General features: G+C 34.3%; 1 protein-coding gene across 4 annotated transcripts in view; it reads left to right on the top strand.

The window, feature by feature from the left end:
* The window catches only part of NUBPL (NUBP iron-sulfur cluster assembly factor, mitochondrial), a 438,815-nt gene that overhangs the window by 166,651 nt on the left and 248,597 nt on the right, over nt 1-23,567 (top strand). For all 4 annotated transcript variants that reach the window (XM_082384184.1, XM_082384183.1, XM_082384182.1 and 1 more), the window contains 2 exons: nt 21,389-21,428; nt 21,513-21,603. In XM_082384184.1, the coding sequence (XP_082240310.1) occupies nt 21,389-21,428; nt 21,513-21,603 (131 nt within the window). The remainder of the gene's footprint in view (nt 1-21,388; nt 21,429-21,512; nt 21,604-23,567) is intronic.

The raw sequence follows: 23,567 nt of genomic DNA, 5'->3' as shown, positions 1-23,567 counted from the left end.
ATACTCCCGTAACCCATAATGTATTTGTGCATAAGAAAATTATCCAGAGGAAGAGAGAAGAAAATATTGTATATCAGAGTGTTTATTCGACTTTGAAGCATAATAGTGGCAATTATTTATGTAAGCTGTATTTATATGTAAGCTGTATGTTACATGCATCTTTCACTTTTAACTCATTAATAGACATGGATGGATATTTTAGGTTTAATTCAGTCTTTCTATAAATCATTAAGAAAATCTTGGGGGAAGTGTGAGTCATTCCTTGTTATACACAGAAAGAGAACATTTATTGGATGATATTTGGTAATTATCGGTGAATTTGGAACATTGGGGAAAGAGGCTGCTGCCTTGCATCTTTGGCTATGTGTGAAACTCTCAGTTTGTGAATTTGAAAATAACGGAATCCACAAATATGTGTGGTAAGTGATGACCTAGCTTCTGTCAGACACCTCCAGTGAGGTAGATTTTGCTGTTTCATGATAGCTCTATTTATTATAATTTTGAACAAAAATCTGCTTTATTATTTTTTAAATTAATTTTTATTGGAATATATTTGCTTTAAAATGTTGTGTTAGTTTCTGCTGTACAGCAAAGTGAATCAGCTGTTTGTATACGTATATCCCCTCTTTTTTGGATTTCCTTCCCATTTAGGTCTCCACAGAGCACTGAGTAGAGTTCCCTGTGCTGTACAGTAGGTTCTCATTAGTTATCTATTTTATACATAGTATCAATAATGTATATATGTCAGTCCCAGTCTCCCAATTCATCCCACAAATCTGCCTTCTTATAACTTTCACATGCTTTTACGAGTTCTGCCCTCATGAGAACGAACTAATCTAATTATTTTTCCTTTCATAACCTGTGAAATATTTGTACACCATGATCAGTTTTTTCTCAGCTAAACAATGTCCGGCCTTCAGCTTTTTCTCATATGAGGCAGTTTTGAGTATGCTTATCATTCTGATTGTATTCCTGGCTGTGGGTCACTTTGTCAGTATCCCGCTTAAATAAGGTTGCAGGATTTGAACATTATTTCTAGGCATATTCTGAAGTGATATAGTGAATGGAATTTTAATCACCTGGTACAAAACGGTGAGCAATACAGTGGAAGAGGAAAAGCAGTGTAATCAGTTCTTTATACTTCCTTACTTCTTTATGCTTATGCTTACCTAATTCTCATGGTATGGAGAGAAACATCTGGGTTCATCAGATTCTCTTAATCTATTTCCCTATTGCAAGTCTGTGATTTTTTCCCTGAAATCTAAGTTCCTTAGCTCCAAGGAATAGACAAACTGCAGTCACTGTGAAATACTTGCATTTACACACTGCACCTTCACTTAGACATACTCATTTTCAAAAACCCATTGAAAGTGTGGAATGTTTCTTGGCCTTACAAAGGTCACCCTTTGAAAAGATTAACTTTAACCTTTTATGGTAATAAATAAGGCTGTATAAGTAGCCAGCTGTGGAAGTCAAGTAATCAATAATGGTAGACATGTAAGGTTCTGTTTTACAGAGTTGATTTCTGTCATACCTAATTGTTGATTGTCATTTGTAAAAACAACAGCAATAAACAAATTTCTCTGTTCCATCTTTCCTGCCAATAAAGTGAATGTAGCATTGTGGCACTGAGTCAGATGCGAAAGATAAGAAAGGAAAGCAGAATCCAATCAGTCAGAAAAGAGATTAGTTGAATCTGAGTATAGCGTACAGAATATCACCAATTTGAAGTAGGCAATTAAATGACATGTTGGGAGGTTGCTTAAAAAAATTGAAGGAACATATGATATATCGAGTTGTAAGCAAAGCCATTGGCTTGAAAAGTCCTAGTACCATTAAAACAACAACAACAACAACACAACAAAACTTAGCATGCTAGCCAGGTAGAACTCTCCTGGAAGAAGCCCCTAGGTTCTGTGACCCTGTTTGACCCTGACTGATAATCTGTATCCTTCACCATATCTTGGTAAACGTGCTACTTTATGAAACAAATCAAATCCATTAGTATTATTAACATTTTTGTATTAAGTTTAGGAAGAAATTTTATAATCATTGTGATATTATATGTGTGTATTTGTTTTTAAAGGTGTTAGAAGCATTTAAGAGAATTAAACCTATTAGAGAATGTCATGTTAGCTTTGTAATTTTAATTTGAAATGTTTCTTTGATATTAAACATATTATGTATTAATTAGTATTATTTTTAGATGTGAGTGAAAGAAAACCCAACGCAGTGTTAGCTTAAACAAGGTTTATTTCTCTTTCACATAAGACGACACAATCCATACAGGACTGATAAGACAGTTTTATTCCACAAGGTCTTCAGGAACCAGAGTTTTTTCCCAGTTTGCTGCTACACCATACCTAGGAGGATTTTAATTTAAAAGATGTAAAATCGTTTGGTTAAGTTTCTAAATAGTGTTAGAGCATTCAAGATAATTGGATTTATTTCATTTATTAGTTCTGTTTATTAAATTTACAATTGTTGCTTGGGTATTTAGAATGATTTTGGTAGATGGTAAGGCTACCCTGTCAGGCATTTGTAAGGTTTGAGAGTATCAGATTTATTTGATTTGTAAATGTAGTTTTAAATGTTTTAGGCAACTTAATTTACCTAACTGTATAATTGGAGTTAATGAGGAGATCACACACTATGCACCCGGAGTTGAGACAGCTGACATCTTTTTTTTTTTTTAAATGCTTTTAAGTATACATTGTATGTGGTCAAGGGGGAGTAAATAATCTCTTTAATATTTGCATATCTTTCAAGAGACTTTGACAAGTTTAGCTCTTTACTGTTAGGAGATTCAAATTAAAGCTTCACTTTTTCAGTAGTGATAGTGTTGTCAAAAATATTAGCCATGTATACAGAGGAAGTCTTTAAGACATGAACTAGTTGTCATTGGGGTCAGTCCAGGTAACTGCAAATGTGTGTAAAGAGAAAACCTAACAAAGCTTTTTATGCAGAATGCTGTCTTCATACTTCCTATCCATTGGCTATTTCTTTGAAGGCTAGATATCATAAAAATGCCTATGTGTAAAAACTTTTGAAATTTAATACTATTCCAGGTTTTTGGTTATTTGTTTGAAAACTATATTATTTCTCAAATTTTAACTTAGCTTTTTTTAGCATGAGTGACATTTTTGAGAAAGGGGCTATCTCAGGTATTGAGTAATACACATTTAAAGTTTCCTTTCTCCTTAGATAAATGATGGCATTTTTCCTCTCCAATAATAATATTTTCAATATCTGTGCCCTGATTTAAAAGATACCAATATATAAAAACTAAACTTTATAAAACTATCAAGTTTGTGGGGTGCTTCTTTGAATAATGAAGAAGTTTTCCTTTATACCAAAGATCTCTGCAACTAGGGAATTCTGTGCTCTCCTTTGTAAGACTTGTTTTGGTTACAGGTTTACATTTGTCTAGTGATTGTGTGATTAGTATCTGTCTGTCCCATAGACTTTATGTTTCATGAGGGAAGATACTGTGTCTATTTTTCTTCACCATTGTATCCCTAGTTCCAGACCTCATGCTTGGTATATAGTAGGTGCTCAGTAATATGTTGAATGAGAGAGTGAATGGAGAGAAATCTCTTATGTGGTGAGTGTTCATTGATGCCTTAAAATGAAACTCATTTTTACAGAAATGTGATTTATATTTAATCTTTCTTAGGGTTATAGCTATTACATAAGTTAATTGCCTATAATTTTAAATGGCAGAGAATGGAATTTTTAAATCAGTTACTATTCTATAAATGCTTTAATGGTATCCCGTAACCAAAATAAAAAACTAGCTAACATTGCAAAGGTTTATTACCCTTCTGAGTAGTCTTCAATTTACTGTGGGGTCACAGACATCAGTGACTCTGCTTCCTATTAATTCTTTTTTTCTGGTTTCTTATCTAGATACTCTGATACATGGGCCATTCATGTAAGTCCCCAGATCTCTAGCATAACTTAAATGGGTAATGTAGTAAGGCTTTTATTGTATATACAAAATGTTTATAGAAAGGAGTTGGCCCCTCAGTATTTGTAGATGTATTATCTTTTATTTAATAAATACTAATTTTTTTAGTAGTCTTCTTAAAATGGTTTTTCATTTTTATGCTTTGTATCTTTTCCTTTACTCTTAAAACAAATTGAGTTTAATGTAATTCTTTTGTGTAAAGACTGCACTGAAGCCAGAGTTTTCTCTTTTGCTGTACATCTCTTTATTTTCTCTATTGTATTCTATATTCTTATTTTTTTTAATGCTGGCTGTCATAATTTTGTCTAATTTTTTAATGTTTAGACTTTTTTGTTGCTTCACAATATACACATTAATAGGTATTTTAGTTACTGTAAGAAGTACAGTTTTGTGCTAAGCCCTTGTCACATGGCTAAGATAACTTTTTCTTGTTCCAGTACGTCACTCCTGTTTTGCTAATTTGCTGCTAAAATGCTCGTATTTTGCCTTGTGGGCATGTATTGCTAGTATGTTTCAAATTACAGCTCCTGAATCCCTTGTACTTGGAGCTCACTGTTTCTGCTTAAAAATGAATTTGAGGTTTTTAGAAGCTAGGTGGGCTAATAAAACCAGTGTTATATGTCATGTAAATTTGATAAGAAGGCTGGAAATGTCACCATATAAACAGAAAGATAGGGATTACAGAAATTTAGTTAAAAGATATATCAAAATAACCAAACATAGTCAACTGCAATTTTACAGCTGTAACCCTAGCTAAGACCTTTTTGTTGGCTTAAAGATGATACACATTCATTGCAGAATAACTTGGTGTATCAGAGCTTGTTAAATTATTTCAGGGAACTTGTCTGGGCATCATCAAGCAATAGAAGAAAAATCTGCTCCTATATTAGCTAACCTTCCAAATGTGTGTTATCTTTTGATCTCATGTATGTTGGCATGACCTTAAACCTTCTGCTTCTTTGGAGATGTGTGTGATAAGAATATGGGACTTGGGATGAAACAGGCCTAGACTAAGATCCTTACTGATTTCGTTGCTAGCTGTATAACTTTGGGCAGTCTAGTTTTCTGATCTTTAACTACTTTATATGAAGTATGACATATAAACATGTCATATGTCATGTGAAGACAACTTTCCAAGGCCACAGCTAGAAGTGGCTAATTTCTTACAGTAAATAATATTTTACTGTACTAAAAATGCCTGGGTGACCAAATATAGGGTGTGCAATTTTCCTTCACTGTCTATTTACTTTCGACTGTTTGGCTATTTACAAAATTGTTTTGGCCATTATGTAAACATGTATTTTTGAGCACCAGCTATAGTAAGGAAGGGGAATATTGTATTTAGTGGGAGAGGCAGGATAGAGGCATGAAAAAGATAAATAATCATACAGTGTAACATTTGTTAAGTGTCCGATGCTGGAGGAGATTAGAAGAGGGGATGGCTATGGAGAGCTGGTTTGGAGGCTGCCATGGAAGAAAGGGATTTAGATAAGCAGAGGCTGGGGATAGCCTTCCACTTTCCTCAAGTGTGAAATGGAAATAGTACTGCTTCATAGGATTGTTATTAGGATTCAGTGAAGTACAGTATCTTAAAGTATCTGTGCAGTGCTGTATGACACATAACATAACTGCTATTTTTGTTACTCTTCTAGACTGAATATAAGTGGTTCCTTCTGTCATCTTAAAATTTTTTCTTTCACAGATGCCTGACTACTCCTTTAACTTGGAGATAACACATAGTTTTCATTTTAAATACCAACTGGTTATCTGGAACATAATGTTGGAAAAATTCTGATCCACACCTGGTTTCAGCAGGAAAGAATGTGATCAGTTAGTGCTCAGTTAGTGATGCCAAGGGCAGGTGTAAAGCAGGATGTAGGCCAGGATGGTGGTGTATGGGTTGTTGGAGTATGTAAAGCAAGTATTTATCATCCTTACGTATAGTCCTGTTATCACCTATTTTTTTCCTAGCCCTCCTTTCACTCTTCCTGTTAAACTCTGCAGTATAAACTGACAAGGTTCAGAAGTAGGATGCCAAGTTTATCCTTATATTTCTAGATACTCAGTAAATATTTGCTGAATGGTTAACTAAATGAAGAAACTCCTAGCCCCAGATTAGACAAGAATTTGAGATTAATAACCATTGCTCCAAAATATCTCTTTATACATTATTCCATTATATTCTACGAAGCACCTTCCATTTAAAAAATACTTATATCCTCTACAAAGCTTAACTTCTCAATGTGGTTTACTCATATCCAGTTCTTTTCCTAATGGAAACCACCCACATGAGAAAATGAGAGTTTTAGTTGTGGGAAGGGATGGGTTGGAAAAGAAAGGGGCAGTTTTCTAATTGGGAAAAAGTTTAGATTTTAAGAAAGATGTGCCTGAATGGCTTTCAGCTCTGAGATGAGTGGGTTTCTGGGATGGTGTAATAGGGTTGCAAGGTGGTACAGAAATGGAAAGTATGCTGAAGATAAACAAAATTTTAATACTGAGTGATAGGTATACAATTGTAAAAACATTGAAGAATTTTCTTTGTAGTCATACTTTCTGCTCCCTTCTCTAATATTCTAGATCCCCCTCCTTTCCACTTCTATTTGCAGTATTATTATATTGCCTATGGGCCCTCCAGGTTGGCACTTGAATTTTGACCCATTTCATTCTCATCTTTACTCACTTTCTCTCTAAATCCTTCTTTTCTTCGAGGTAAACAAGTAGGATATTCTAAACCTTTCCTGGGTATTATTAATTGGTAGAACTACTTTGTCTCACAGCCACTTGAAGTCCTCCTGAAAGAAAAATAGTGGTTGCAACTCCTTTCTTACATCTGATTTCTCCTAAGAAAGGATCTTGGTTTCAGAAAGAAAAGAAGGAATAGGAAAGTAGATGTGAGAAAGTGAAATTGTAAAATTTGCACTGGATGTCCTTTCTTATTTTCTGAAGTTCTTGTACCTTTGAGTGTCTTCTCATTAATATGTGGATAAAGGCTTGTTTTTATAAAACTGTTTTATTATTTACTTGACTCTATGTTTAAATATTTCTTAAAACTCATGAAATGAGGTTGTGTATTCTTGGCTACACTGTCTGCATTTTAAAAATGGATTTAATGCCTTTAGTTATGATGCCAAGTTATAATTTTTTAAAGACATATATTCCTGACCTTGGTGTTCAACTGTATTTAAAATGCTTCCTTTATTTTTGGAGCTAGGAAGCAGAGTAGAAGGTACAGAGATTTTTCAGGCTTATTGCTAATACCAAGTAAATGGGAACGTCTACTATTTAGCTGATTCATGAACAATGGGATTCCTGCAGAAAGAAGACCTGATTCTAGATCAGAATCATCCTTGGAACATTTAATGATGTCAACTTTAATAGAAAGGTTTAAAACAGCCTTTCTTATACCTATTTCTTTTTTACCTAGCTTTTCATTTTGACATGGTCACAGTGTCTATTCTAGCTTGACAATTAATTTATAATATAAAAGTAATCTCTAAATCCATTTGAAATCCACTGGTGACATATAATCCATTAATTAAATTTGCACCTGTTAGAAATGATAGAACTTTGTTGTAGTAGAATGAGGAGGATGTGGCAGTGTGTCATTCATTCTGTGAGTGGCATTGTGGCAATTGAAATAGTGTGACTTACAGTAAGAATCTTTTGTGCTTCAATGCATGAGCTACTGTGAAGATATGAGGAGGTGGGAAATAATGATCTGTGTCATGGTAAGTTCTGCTAATGATGGTCTCTTCAAAATGCTGTTACTCATGGGGCAATGGATTCCAAAGAATCTATGTAAACTTTCAGTAGTACTTTGTTAGTTTTTCTTTTAAGTCTATGTGGAGGAATGGCTGTACACGTTTTCTTTAATTTAAAGTCTAGGACAAATAAACTAATTTGTACTTGTAATCATGAGTTGTTCAGAGTCTTTCTCTATTAATTTAAAAGTATGGCTTCAGCCTATGCCAACATTCCATTCTGGTAATTTTATTAATTAGAGTAAAATGCTTTCCGGCAGTATCAATTTTGTTTACTGATACATAGGAGAAGACAGTGAAGAATGTGCCTTTAACTTTCTCTTTAATGTATATGCCCTACATGTTTAGGAGTTTCAGTATACATTATTCACTGGTAAATTTTGAAGTAACATGGTGATGAATCTGCTCACAGTGCTGAGCTTTTGGTTTACAATTGCTTTTTCACTAAAGTACAAGAAGTATTTAAAGTACATATTTTCTCTAGATTAGGATTTAACATACTAATAAAGTAGATTAAAGATTGTTCCTTTACAGTGTTAGAGATTTTGATTTTCAATTTTGTGAAAAGACTTTTTTTTTTTTTTTTGGCTGTGTTGGGTCTTTGTTGCTGCGTGCGGGCCTTCTCTAGTAGCGGCGAATGGGGGCTACTCTTTGTTGTGCACGGGCTCCTCATTGCCGTGGCTTCTCTTGTTGCGGAGCACGGGCTCTAGGCGTGTGGGCTTCAGTAGTTACAGCACACAGGCTCAGTAGTTGCGGCATGCGGGCTTCAGTAGTTGCAGTGCGTGGGCTCAGTAGTTGCGATGCGTGGACTCTAGGGCGCGCGGCTTCAGTAGTTGTGGCTCACGGGCTTAGTTGCTCTGCAGCATGTGGGATCTTCCCAGACCAGGGATCGAACCTGTGTCCCCTGCACTGGCAGGCAGATTCTTAACCACTGTGCCACCAGGGAAGTCCCGTGAAAAGACATTTGACTGACCCAGTGTCCTAGTCTATTCAGGCTACTGTAACAAAAATACCATACGTTGGGTGGCTTAAATCACAGACATTCTTTTCTCACAGTTCTTGAGGCTGGAAAGTCCAAGAGCAAAGTGCCAGCAGATTCTGGTCTGGTGAGTTCCTGCCTCCTGGATCACAGATGACCATCTTCTCATTGGGTCCTCTCGTGGTGGAAAGGGCAAGAGAACTCTCTGGGATCTCTTTTATAAGGGCACTTATCCCATTCATGAGAGTTCCACTGTCATGACCTAATCACCCCACAGGCCCTACCTCCTAGTACCATCACATTGGGGGTTAGGATTGCAACATAAGAATTTTGGGGGGCCACAGACATTTAGTGCATATCACCTAGTTTAAATTTCTAATTCCAGTTTGAACTTTAAGCCCTTGTTTTAAATAGAGTCAAACTACTTAGACCATCTGTTTCAATGGAGGAGAAAGTCAACAGATGATACTCAGATTCTCTTAATTTATTTTGGTGTAATCTTTTCCATGTTACATTAAAAACAAGATGAGGCTGCTATTGCTACTGCAGGTTTTAGCCAATGCACTAAAACAAGAAAAAGAAGTAAGGGTTATTAATGGTGGAAAAGAAAAGAGAGTTGTCGTGAATTCTTTGTAATATGTTTGCCTACCTATGTAATATGTTTGCCTACCTAGAAAATTCAAAGATATGATCAGAAAATGACTTGAAAAATAATGAGAATTCTGTAAGATATCTTGGGGGATATAAGATCACTGAATAAAAGTCAGCAGCTTTCCACTTCTAGTTCTGGCAGTGTGGCAGACAATGTTTAGAAAAACGCTTCTTGTAACAATATACCTTAAAATATTACGTGGAATATTAACAAAAAGTACTTTTCAATGCATGACTGAGGTAGTAGGAAAGGAAGAGAATTTCTCAGAACTTAGAAATAATAAGAAAGTGTTAGCTAATTGGTATAGGTGAGCATTGGAATTGATGTTTACCCAGGTATTACCTGCTGATCCTTGGTGGCTTAGGGCCTATATTTTATAGGTCTATTTCTGAAGGAATGGAGATGAAGTTTGGCACCTAAGAAGGGAGGAAGTTTCAATGGAGAATCACCATGTAAAAGCTGGGATGCCCAAAGGATGACATCCTTAATAAATGACCAATGAAATAACTCTTCCTTACGTTGGTGGTTATTGGGATATATGCTGGACTTGTCCTCGGCTCTGGGTAGAATGCAAAGAAAAGAAAAAAAGGACAGATAAAGCAAAAGATTAGACACAACTAAAGAGGACATTAGTTAACTAGAATGTAGATGAAAAGAAAATACCCAGAATATAACATATAGAAAAGACTGGGGAACAAAAAATGAAAGTTTGAGGGACATGGAGGACAGCATGAGAAGGTCCATCACAGGTCTAATCAGACTTCTAGAAGGAGATAATGGAGAAAATGTGACAGAGGCAATATTTAAAGAGAGAATGATTGAGAGTTTTCCAAGACAGAACTAAAATTTAGGAAAACAATAGCATATAAATTGGCCTGGGAAGGAGAGTGATTAGATTTTAAGCATTCAAAGGAGAAAAGTTAGGGGTATTGATTACCTTTATACTTTAAATATTTGTTTAAATAACTGGGTAATCATTTTAAGAATAGAAATGGAGTGTATGATTTCTATTTTAAAAGAGGGGAAAATGTAATGAGGGAAAGAATCACAATAAAAAAAAAATAAGGCTGCCCCCCAAAAAAGTTAAGCAAAGAGAAAGTACAAAACAAAATAATAGATGTGAATTCAAATGTATCAGCAACATAAATATTAATATTTTACAACTCTTCAGTTAAAAGAATAATATTGTAAGACCGGAGAAAACAAAACCAAAATAAAACAAAAACAAAATCCAGATAGGTTAAAGCTATTTAGAAGAGATATGCCTAAAACATAAAAATATACATAGGTTAAAAGTTAAAGGATTGGAAATGATAAATCAGGCAAAATGAAAGTGGGTGTAATGTTAATAGACAAAATAGACTTTAAAGACTTTTAAAGCAAAAGTATTACTGAAAGTAAGGAATTACTACCTATAAATAAGCTTGCTCTAATGGCTATATATAGACTCTTCCTTTCAAGTATACCTGAAACATTTGTAAAAATTGACCATGTGCTAGCCCCTGAAACAGGTTTCAGTGAATTTCAAAGATTGGTATCATTCAGATCACGTTCTCTAATATAACACAATTAATTTCGAGGTTTATAATAAAATAGTAACTAAAAACATCTACACATTTGGAAATTAAAAACAATTTCTAAATAACTCATAGTTGAAAGAAGAAATAATGAAAATGAAAACATGTGGGATAAAGCTAAAGTAATATTTAGAGATAAATGGTCGTTAAGTGTTTATATTTAAAAAGAAGAAAGGCTGAAAATAAGTAAGATAACTATTTAACTTAAGAAGTGAGAATAATGCAATAAACCCAAAGAAAGTAGAAGGAAAGACGTGATTAAGAGCAGAAGTTAATGAATTTGAAAACAAAGATACAGTAGAGAGGACCGACAGAACCAAAAAAAAAAAAAAAAAAACTAATAAATTAGACAAATGCCTGGGAAGGTAGAGTTAAAAAAAAAAAAAATGGAGAGACAACCTATAAATAAATTGGAACTAAAGAAGGGACTTGACAAATGCAACCACTGGTTTCAAATATGAGAAAATGTTTGCACAGCTCTTTGACTATACCTTTGAACATTTTCTTGAAATAGGTAATTCCTGGAAAAATGTATATCACCAAAACAGGTTCAGAAATAATTAGAAAATCTAGATTATTCAATACTTATTAAAAATGGAATCAGTAGTTAAAAATCTTATTACCATGAAGATAGCAAGCCAACACAAACTAGTAATCCCAGTCTTACACAAACGCACTCATAGAATAGAAAAATATATAATACTTTACAACTTAGTTAATGAGACTAGTTAAACCTTAGAAGGCTGGAATGAAAAGGGAAAATTACAGGACAGTCTCCTTAATTAATGTATGTAAAAAGACTTAAGTAAATATTAGGAAGCCAAATTCAGCATTGTATTAAACAACTATACTGTGATTAAACTGGGTTTAATACAGAGAAGCAAGTTTGGTTCAACATTAGAAAAAAAGTGTTAATGTAACTCACCATTTTAGCAGCTTAAAGGAGAAAAAGTATATTATAGTTTACTATAATTCAGAAAGATGCCAAAAAAACATCCTACAAAACCCAACAACCACTTAGGATTAAAACTCTTCTACAACTAGGAATAAAAAGGAATTTTATTTAACCTGATACAGTGTATCTCTAAAAAGTATATAGCAAGAATCATACTCACTGGTGAACTATTAAAAACATTCCACTTAAAATTATGAATAAGAGAAGGAGGCTGGTTTCACAGCTTTTATTTAACATTATACAGGCACTCCTAACCTGCAAAATAAGTTCAAACACATACTAACATACATGAATAAGAAATTAAATAAAAGAAGCAAACTGTCATTATTTGAAAAAAATATCATTATTTACATAGAAATTTTAAAAAAATCTATAGAACAGTTATTAAAATGAACACAGGAATTTAGCAGGGTGGCTACATATAAGGTTAATATATGAGAAAATTAAATTTCTATATACTAGCAGTAAAGAGATAGAAAATGCAGTTTCAAAAAAGATACAGCAGGGAACTGTACTCCTTGCTCTGTGGTGACCTAAATGGGAAGGAAATCCAAAAAAGTGGGGATATATGTATACGTATAGCTGATTCACTTTGCTGTATAGCAGAAACTAACACAATATTGTAAAGCAACTATATTCCAATAAAAATTAATTTAAAAAATTATACAGAAATGGAAAAAAAAAGAGATTCAGCCTGTTCTTTAAAGTATCACCTCTTTCATAAGTTTGTCCCATTATCTTTAATTGGAATTAAGCATTCTTCATTTTATTGGCCAAGAGTAGTTTGTTTACATATTTGTAAGATTATGTCTTACAACAATTATCTCATAATTGACAGTGTTTATTTCTGTCTCCTCCCACTTGACTTTAAATGTCATTCATAGAACAAATGACAATGAAAACACGACAGCACAAAACCTATGGGATGCAGCAAAAGCAGTTCTAAGAGAGAAGTTTATAGCAATACAATCCTGCCTCAAGAAACAAGAAAAATCTTAAATAAACAACCTAACCTTACACCTAAAGCAGTTAGAGAAAGAAGAACAGAAAAACCCCAAAGTTAGCAGAAGGAAAGAAATCATAAAGATCAGATCAGAAATAAATGAAAAAGAAATGAAGGAAACGATAGCAAAGATCAATAAAACTAAAAGCTGCTTCTTTGAGAAGATAAACAAAATTGATAAACCATTAGCCAGACTCATCAAGAAAAAAAGGGAGAAGACTCAGATCAACAGGATTAGAAATGAAAAAGGAGACGTAACAACTGACACTGCAGAAATACAAATGATCATGAGAGATTACTACAAGCAACGATATGCCAATAAAATGGACAATCTGGAAGAAATGGGCACATTCTTAGAAAAGCACAACCTTCCGAGGCTGAACCAGGAAGAAATAGAAAATATAAACAGACCAATCACAAGCACTGAAATTGAGACTGTGATTAAAAATCTTCCAACAAACAAAAGCCCAGGACCAGATGGCTTCACAGGCAAATTCTATCAAACATTTAGAGAAGAGCTAACACCTATCCTTCTCAAACTCTTCCAAAATATAGCAGATGGAGGAACACTCCCAAACTCATCCTACAAGGCCACCATCACCCTGATACCAAAACCAGACAAAGATGTCACAAAGAAAGAGAACTACAGGCCAATATCACTGATGAACATACATGCAAAAATCCTCAACAAAATACTAGCAAACAGAATCCAACAGCACATTAAAAGGATTGTACACCATGATCAAGTGGGGTTTATCCCAGGAATGCAAGGATTCTTCAATATATGCAAATCAATCAGTGTGATACACCATATTAACAAATTGAAGGATAAAAACCATATGATCATCTCAATAGATGCAGAAAAAGCTTGTGACAAAATTCAACAACGATTTATGATAAAAACCCTCCAGGAAGTAGGCATAGAGGGAACTTACCTCAACATAATAAAGACCATGTATGACAAACCCACAGCCAACATTGTCCTCAATGGTGAAAAACTGAAACCATTTCCACTAAGATCAGGAACAAGACAAGGTTGCCCAGTCTCACCACTATTATTCAATATAGTTTTGGAAGTTTTAGCCACAGCAGTCAGAGATGAAAAAGAAATAAAAGGAATCCACGTCGGAAAAGAAGTAACGCTGTCACTGTCTGCAGATGACATGATACTATACATAGAGAATCCTAAAGATGCCACCAGAAAACTACTAGGGCTAATCAATGAATTTGGTAAAGTAGCAGGATACAAAATTAATGCACAGAAATCTCTTGCATTCCTATACACTAATGATGAAAAATCTGAAAGAGAAATTAAGGAAACGCTCCCATTTACCATTGCAACAAAAAGAAAAAAATACCTAGGAGTAAACCTACCTAAGGAGACAAAAGACCTGTATGCAGAAAACTGTAAGACCCTGATGAAAGAAATCAAAGATGATACAAACAGATGGAGCGGTATACCATGTTCTTAGATTGGAAGAATAAACATTGTAAAAATGACTATTCTACCCAAAGCAATCTACAGATTCAATGCAATCCCTATCAAACTACCAATGGCATTTTTCACAGAAGTAGAACAAAAAATTTCACAATTTGTATGGAAGCACAAAAGACTCCGAATAGCCAAAGCAATCTTGAGAAAGAAAAATGGGCTGGAGGAATCAGGCTCCTGGACTTCAGACTATACTACAAAGGTACAGTAATCAAGACAGTTTGGTACTGGCACAAAAACAGAAATATAGATCAATGGAACAGGATAGAAAGCCCAGAGATAAACCCATGCATCTGGGGTCACCTTATCTTTGATAAAGGAGGCAAGAATATACAATGGAGAAAAGACAGACTCTTCAATAAGTGGTGCCAGGAAAACTGTACAGCTACATGCAAAAGAATGAAATTAGAACACTTCCTAACACCATACACAAAAATAAACTCAAAATGGATTAAAGACCTAAATGTAAGCCCAGACACTATACAAGCCTTAGAGGAAAACATAGGCAGAACAAACACTCTATTACATACATCACAGCAAGATCCTTTTTGACCCACCTCCTAGAGAAATGGAAGTAAAAACAGAAATAAACAAATGGGACCTAATGAAACGTAAAAGCTTTTGCACAACAAAGGAGACCGCAAACAAGATGAAAAGACAGCCCTCAGAATGGGAGAAAATATTTGCAGATGAAGCAACTGACAAAGGATTAATCTCCAAAATATTCAAGCAGGTCATGCAGCTGAATATCAAAAAAAACAAACTACCCAATTGAAAAATGGGCAGAAGCCCTAAATAAACATTTCTCCAAAGAACATATACAGGTTGCCAACAAACACATGAAAGGATGCTCAGCATCACTAATCATTAGAGAAATGCAAATCTGAACTACAATGAGGTATCACCTCACACCAGTCAGAATGGCCACCATCAAAAAATCTACAAACAATAAATGCTGGAGAGCGTGTGGAGAATAGGGAACCCTCTTGCACTGTTAGTGGGAATGTAAACTGATATAGCCACTATGGAGAACAGTATGGAGGTTACTTAAAAAACTAAAAATAGGACTACCATATGACCCAGCAATCCCACTACTGGGCATATACCCTGAGAAAACCACAATGCAAAAAGAGTCATGTACCACAATGTTCATTGCAGCACTATTTACAGTAGCCAGGACATGGAAGCAACCTACGTGTCCATTGACAGATGAATGGATAAAGAAGATGTGGCACATATGCACAATGGAATATTGCTCAGCCATAAAAAGAAACGAAATTGAGTTATCTGTAGTGAGGCGGATGGACCTAGAGTCTGTCGTACAGAGTGAAGTAAGTCAGAAAGGGAAAAACAAATACCATATGCTAACACATATATATGGAATCTAAAAAAAAAAAAAAATCGTTCTGATGAACCTAGGGGCAGGACAGGAATAAAGACGCAGATGTAGAGTATGGACTTGAGGACATGGGGATGGGAAGGGTAAGCTGGGACGAAGTGAGAGAGTGTCATGGACATATATACACTACCAAATGTAAAATAGATAGCTAGTGGGAAGCAGCTGCATAGCACAGGGAGAGCAGCTTGGTGCTTTGTGACCACCTAGAGGGGTGGGATAGGGAGTGTGGGAGGAAGACACAAGAGGGATTGGATATGGGGCTATATGTATACGTATAGCTGATTCACTTTGTTATACAGCAGAAACTAACACAACAATGTAAAGCAATTATACTCCAATAAAGGTGTTAAAAAATTTTCATTCATAGGCTATGCAGACAGAATAAGCCTTTTTAAAACTTGACCACTGTCTCTCCTGTCTGCTGGAGTTTAAGCTCCATCAGACCATATCTCTGACATTCACTGATGTTTTACCAGGGCCTATCTCAGTCTCTAGCACATAAGAGTCATAAAGTAAATTTTTATCTAATGAATGTGTGAATACTCTCATGAATTGGAATTTTGGTGTATACCAATATGGGGCAAGAGTAATATGGTGTAAACTTTGAAGAATATCCTTGGGATTAAAAAGTGGAAGAAGAATTCAGAATGTATCAGGAGAGACTTGATTGTGCAATTATTAATCAACATTGATAATTTTTTTTGCTAAATCCTTGGTGAATGTATACTGGATGATATCACATTTTATATCAACTATAGATTTAATATAGATTGATGTTTATGTTAATTTTATAATAAACTTCATATAGATCATAAAAAAGAGATACAAATAGCTTCAGAAATGCAGGGTACCTGGGAACAAATCTAACAAAGAAAATGTACAATTTTCATGAGGAAAAGAATTCTAAAATTTTATTGAAAGATTTTCAAAATGTCAATAATTGGAAAACAAATGATGTTCATGGATAGGAAGACTAAATTTTATAAAAATCTCAGTTCTTCCTAATAGTCTTGCAAATCCAGTCAAAAGTTCACTTGTCGAAAGTGCTGACCAAGTTGAATTTACAAATTATAAAGGTGAGCAAAGGGCCTGTGCATAGGTAAGACACTCTTGAAGAGAGAGAAAACACAGGGGACTTGCTCTGCCAGATAACAGGACTTATTATAAAACTGCAGTATATGGCCCCTGTTTGGTATTGGCTCAAGGATAGACAGATAAACTAGTAGAACCAAATAGACAGTCCAGAAACAGACTTACATATATATATGGAAACCTGATTTATGACAAGGCTAGTATTGCAGACTATTGATGGTAGGACAATTTATTATCCACATGGAAATAAAATAGTGGATCCTCCCACTACACGCACAAATTAATTTCAGATGGCTTAAGGACTTAGATGTAAAATGCAAAACTATGACGGTTTAGAAGACAATATAAGATACTATCTCAATGACTGTATTAGTAAAGGCTTTCTTAAACAAGACCCAAGAAAGATAGACCATAAAGGAAAAAACTGATTAATTTGATTACATAAAAAGTAAAAACTTCTGTTATTCGAAAGACATTATAAAGGGACAGAACAGCAGAGCGTTGTTCAAGATGATGAACTCAAATGCCTAGTGCATTTGATTAATGTATTTGATATTTGCACAACTGGAAAATACGAACAAATTGCTAATAAATACATAGAAAATGAAGGAAACACATACACACCTGCTGTGCAAAGATCTTCTTATCAGTTCAGGGAGACAAAGGAAAAATAATATTGTGTGCTATATTGCTCAGCTATTAATAACATTTACATGATTATCTAATAAAAATTGTGATATAATTGCATTGGGAAGATGGGTGCATGAAAACTGTGCCTGTGTTTGTGAAAAAGAGCTAAATACTTTAATATGTCATGACATAACTAAAAATTGTCAAACTCTTGGTTTGGTAGATTAGCTAATTGTATTGTATCAACATTAATTTCCTGGTTGTGATAATTGTACTAGGGTTATATAAAATATTAACATTAGGGAAAGCTAGGTGAAGGGTATATGAGGACTCTGGCTATATTTGCAACTTTCTGTAAGCCTAAGATTAATTCATCATAAGAAGTTAAAAAAATCAACTAATAGTTGTTGGCTCTGGGGAGTAAGAAATGCGACAGTGCTGGGGGATTATTGACATTTGGTAATAATTTTTATAGTACTACTTGACTTTTTAATTGGTATGCATATGTTATTGGAGAAAATGGAAAGTAGAAAATTGTGCAGAGCACAATGGAGGAAAGTTATTTCTCTGTAAATTTAACTTGGATGCTTTGGAAAGAATTGACAAAGTTAGATACATGGAAAAGAATATTGCTATCAAATTATCTATGGGGGATATTGAGCTTGTTAGTTTAGTCAGAAGTTAAAGAGGGAGACCATTAAAAAGTATATATATTCTTAAACATTTTATTTTAGCTTGGAACATAAAAATGCATACTTATTCACCAATCTTTTAATGAAGGGCCGTAGCTTTTTTTGTGTGCAGGGAATCCAGTGAATAGAGTTCAGTAATGGATTTCTTATATAAACCATGCCTGTATGCTTTATCATAATTTTAAATTTCAGTCTCTTTAAAGAGGAGAAAGAACCTAAAGAACATATGATAAAATCTGAATATGTAATTCTGCTAGATTTTTATGATTTTGCCCTAAACCTTTAGCCCAATACTAGTCCAAGTTACGTAAGGTAAGAGGGCTTCTAGTGTACTTTGTTATGGTGAAGAACTAGGATATGGTAGCAAGAATGACTGGGGACGTGGCTACACAGATATAGTCTGATAAAAGAAACTATATTTTATAATAACCTTTTTCTACATGAAGTGTATTTTCTTTGTTTTGTATTGAGCATAAGCAGTACATTGGTTTTCTCTTTTGAGATTAAAACAATTTATTGTCTCAGAATACAAAGTAGAGGTTTTTTTTTCTTTTTTTATTGTGGTAAAAAACATAACATAAAATTTACCTTCTTAACCATTTTTAAGTGTACAGTTCAGTGGTATTAAATACATTCATAATGTTGTGCAGCCATCACCACTATCTACCTCCATACTTCTTTTCATCTTGTAAAACCGAAACACCCTATCCATTAAACAATAGCTCTCCATTGCCACTTTCCCCTGCCTCTGGCAACCACCATTCTACTTTGTATCTCTAGCATTTTGACTACTTTCAGTATCTCATATAAGGGGATCATACAGTATTTCTCTTTTTGTGTCTGACTTATTTTACTTAGCATAGTGTTCTCGTGGTTCATCCATGTTGTAGCATATGTCAGAATTTTCTTCCTTTTTAAGGCTGAATAATATTCCATTGCATATCTATACCATGTTTAGCTTATCCATTCATTCAATAAAGGACCCTTAGGTTGTTTCCACATTTTAGCTATTGTGAATAATGCTTCTGTGAACATGAGTGTACAAATATCTCTTCAAGACACTGATACCCTTCAATCCTTTTTTCAACCCTGCTTTCAATTCCACCAAGAAGTGGAATTGCTGGATAGTATGGTAATTCTATTTTTAGTTTTTTGAGGAACTCATTATTTTCCATAGCATTTCCATTTTACATTCCCATGAACAGTGCACAAGGGTTGCCATTTGTCTCTATTCTTGCCAACTATTGTTATTTCCTGTGTTCTTTTTTTTTTTTTATGGCATTCATCCTAATAGTGTGAGGTGGCCTCTCATTGTAATTTGGATTCACATTTCCCTAAATATCATTAATGTTGAACATTTTTTCATGTGCTTATTGGCCATTTGTATATCTTCCTTGGAGAAATGTCTATTCACTTCCTTTGCCCGTTTTTGAATTTTGTTGTTGTTGTTGAGTCTTAAGAGTTCTCTCTATATTCTATTCTGGGTATTAATCTCTATAAGATATATGATTTACAAATATTTTCTCCCATTCTTTGGGTTGCCTTTTCACTCTGTTGATATTATCTCCTGATGCACAACATTTAAAAACTTTCATGAACTCCAATTTATCTATTGTTGCTTTTGTTGCCTATGTCTTTGGTGTTGTATCCACAAAATCCTTGCCAAATCCAGTGACATGAAGCTCTTGCCCTATGTTTTCTTCTAAGAGCTTTATAGTTTTAGCTCTTACATTTAGGCCTTTGATCCATTTTGAGTTAATTTTTTTGTCTGTGCTGTTAGGTAAGGGTCCAACTTCATTCTTTTGCATGTGGATATACAGTTTTCCCAGCTTTTTCCCCAGTGAATGATCTTGGCCTCTCTGTGAAAAAATTGTTTGACTGTGTATGTGAGGGTTTATTTCTGGGCTCTCTATTCTGTTTCATTGGTCTATATGTCTGCCTTTATGCCAGTACCACACTGTTTTGATTGCTGTAGCTTTGTAGTAAGTTTAGAAATAAGGAAGTATGAGTCCTCAAGCTGTGTTCTTCTCTTTCAAGATTGATTTGCATATTTGGGATCCTTTGAGATTCCATATGAATTTTAGGATGGATTTTTTATTTCTGCAAGAAATATTATCAGCATTTTGATAGGGATTGCATTGAATCTGTAGGTGGCTTTGGGTAGTATTGACATCTTAATATTAAGTCTTCCAGTTAATGAACATGGCATATGTTTTTGTTTGTTTATGTCTTCTTTAATTTCTTTCAACAATGTTTTGTAGTTTTCATTTTGTAAGTCTTTTACCTCCTTGATTAAGTTAATTCCAAAGTATTTATTCTTTTTGATGCTGTTATAAATGGGATTTTCATAATTTCCTTTTCAGATTGTACATTGTTAGTGTATAGAAATGAACTGATTTTTGTATTTTGACTTTGTATCCTCTACTTTACCAGATTTATTTATTAGCTCCAATAGTTTTTTGTGGAATCTTCAGGGTTATATATATAAGATCATAACATCTGTGAAAAGAGAAAACTTTACTTCTTCCTTTCCAATTTGGATGCTGTTTATTTCTTTTTCTTGCCTCATTGCTCTGGCTATAACTTTCAGTATTATGTTGAATAAAAGTGGCAAAAGTGGGCATCCTTATCTTATTTCTGATCCTAGAGGAAAAACGTTCAGTCTTTTACTATTGAGTATGATGCTTGCTATGGGTTTTTCACATTTGGCTTTTATTATGTTGAGATACGAAATAGAGTTTGTTACGTTTTTTGTATTCTTACATTTTTCAAAAGTTTCAAGTAAAGAAAAGAAATAACTGTGTGTGTATGTTTGCAAATATACATGTATACACATACTAGATAAGCATATGTATAATTTATTTATCGATATATATGAATAAACCTGGTTAACAAAATTACTTATTGAGGTTATATTTTAGAACATTTGAAAATTGTAGATGAAGTGTTTCTTAATAAAACTATATCCCATCTATTTTTAGATGTTGCATCCATTGGGTGTATTAGTTGTATGCTTGGTTTAATGTTTAAACTGTTGCAAATTGAGATGAATTAGTTGGAAGTGAAAGACTAGCAATATGAGTAGCTTATTTATATTTTTAATTTGACAGTCTCTGATAAGGAAACAGTCAATATGTTTATGTATAATGACTTACTCTTCTAAAAGATGTTTTTTTCTTATTTCAGGTAACTTAATGCGGCCTCTTTTGAATTATGGTATTGCTTGGTGAGCATATCTTTTTTACTTTGTTACTTTTCAGAATAATATTAACTTATATAAATTAGTTGTGTTTTTGGTTTCCCATTGCAGTATGTCCATGGGCTTCCTGGTTGAAGAGACTGCACCCATTGTTTGGAGAGGGCTTATGGTAATGTCAGCCATTGAGAAACTGTTGAGGCAGGTAAGAAAATTGCATTAAGCATCATTTTATTATCGGCACACTGTGGTTAATGTTTTCTGATTGGAGAGTCGTTAAAATTTGCAGTCAGGTTTGAGGTGTTTTGCAAAAGAACCCAGTCGATATACTGAATTTATAATGAGGTGTGTGGCACCAAGACCAACGTTCACTGTGACATGATTGAATCTTTCCCGTCGCTTAGCAGTACTAAAATCTAATGTCTTATTTTATATTATTCTGTTTCTCTGTTCAGACTCTGTTGAGTCTACAGCAAGGCAAGGAAATCTATTTTATAAGTAATCTGCCTTCTTTAGATTTATGGTTAATTTCATTGTGGCCAATATTGAGTTATAAGGGCAGTGTAGAAATTCCTCAGATGTAGAAAAAATTCTATAAACCACAGTGCTTATGATTAAAATTGCTTCAGAACAAAATGAAATTTTATTTTACTCTGAGTACATATGGCTACATATTTATTTATATAGTATCTGTCCAATCAACTTGAATTTGTCCTTAAGGAAAAGAACAGTTGATTGGATAATCTAAAAATATCAGATGGGCTCTATGTTATTTATAGGAATAAATTTTATTTTTTTCTTAGTAACTGTGAATTTATAGTTAATTATGTTCTAGGTAAATATTATAAGTACTTTGGATTTTCTCTACTGACTTACAACAATTACCCCTTATTTATTCATGTTTTACTTTGGGTCAGGCACCATGCCATAGGCTGGCAGTTTTAATCATAGATATTCCTATATTCATTTCCAGTTGTGAAAGTAAGTAGATATAATATGTCTTGAACTCTGAAACTCTTCTTTTTTCATTGTAACATCTTGTCTTTTTTCTGCTGCTTGAGTTCTGATAAATGTGCTCTTTGATCTTTGGTCCCAGAATCCTCCTATATTCTCAGCACATTTAAGTCTCTTGGCTGAATTTCTTCTTCTTTGACACTCAGATCCCATACTTGGTTATTTCAGTTATACTCCTGACCCCATCCATTCCAGTTCCTTTGTGATCTTGACCTTTATTTGTGTGGATTAAGCCAGGATTTTTTTTTTTTCTTTAAGGAAATTCTAAAACAATCTTTATTCAGTTTATAATTAAAGTTAGAGTCAATGGAAATTTGGAAACACCAGAAGGAGAATTTTGATTTTAATATTGTCAACTGAAAAAAATGTGCAACCTGTAAGTTGAGAATTATGTTTTATTTGGTGGACAACACTGAGGACTTCATCCCAGCATGCAGTCTCTCAGATAACTCTAAGGAACTGCTTCGAAGAGGTAAGGGAGGAGCCAGGATATATAAGAGTTTTTGCAGCAAAGACAGGTAGTCATAACATCAAAAGATTACTGTTAATTTAACGAAATCACATATCTCAAGTTAAGGAATTTAGTGCTTGTCTATGTACAGGAGGATGCAAGAGTTTTGGCTCATTGAAATCATTCCTTTGATATCTGGGGCCTTCAGTTATCTGGGACCAGTATCCTGTGATTTCTCATCCTGAGTTTCCTCAGGGTGCACCATCAGGGGTGGCTGCAGCAGCTGACTGCTAGATGGGGGGCATTCTGTTTCTATCCTGAGTTCCCTCAGGGCTAACTGTCATGGAGGCAGTAATGTGATGGCTTGATGGCTGCAACATCCTTGTTTATACTGATATGGCAGGCAACATTTTCTCATTGACAATATTAATTTCCCCCCTCCTATGTTAGTGTTAGAATCCTCAACAGGACATGATTCAGAATTCCTCCTAAATCTTTATGGATGGCCACAAGAAGATGGAAGTACTTCCGCTTTCCACAGTGATCAGACACTTATAGATCCAAGTCAGTGAGAAGAGACACAGAAGTCCAGGCCAAGGGTTGGTGTTCCTAGTTCAGAGATATAGAATCCCCATAGCCCGTGCCCAGCAAGGGGTGAGCAAGTTTTCTCTTTTCTGTCCTTTTTAAATCTCAGGGATGCTTTT

The sequence above is a fragment of the Balaenoptera borealis genome (assembly GCF_965194805.1).
Source record: "Balaenoptera borealis genome assembly, chromosome: 3".
NCBI lineage: Eukaryota > Metazoa > Chordata > Mammalia > Artiodactyla > Balaenopteridae > Balaenoptera > Balaenoptera borealis.
Note: the sequence above shows the minus strand (reverse complement) of the source record. Positions and strands in the feature narration are given on the sequence as shown.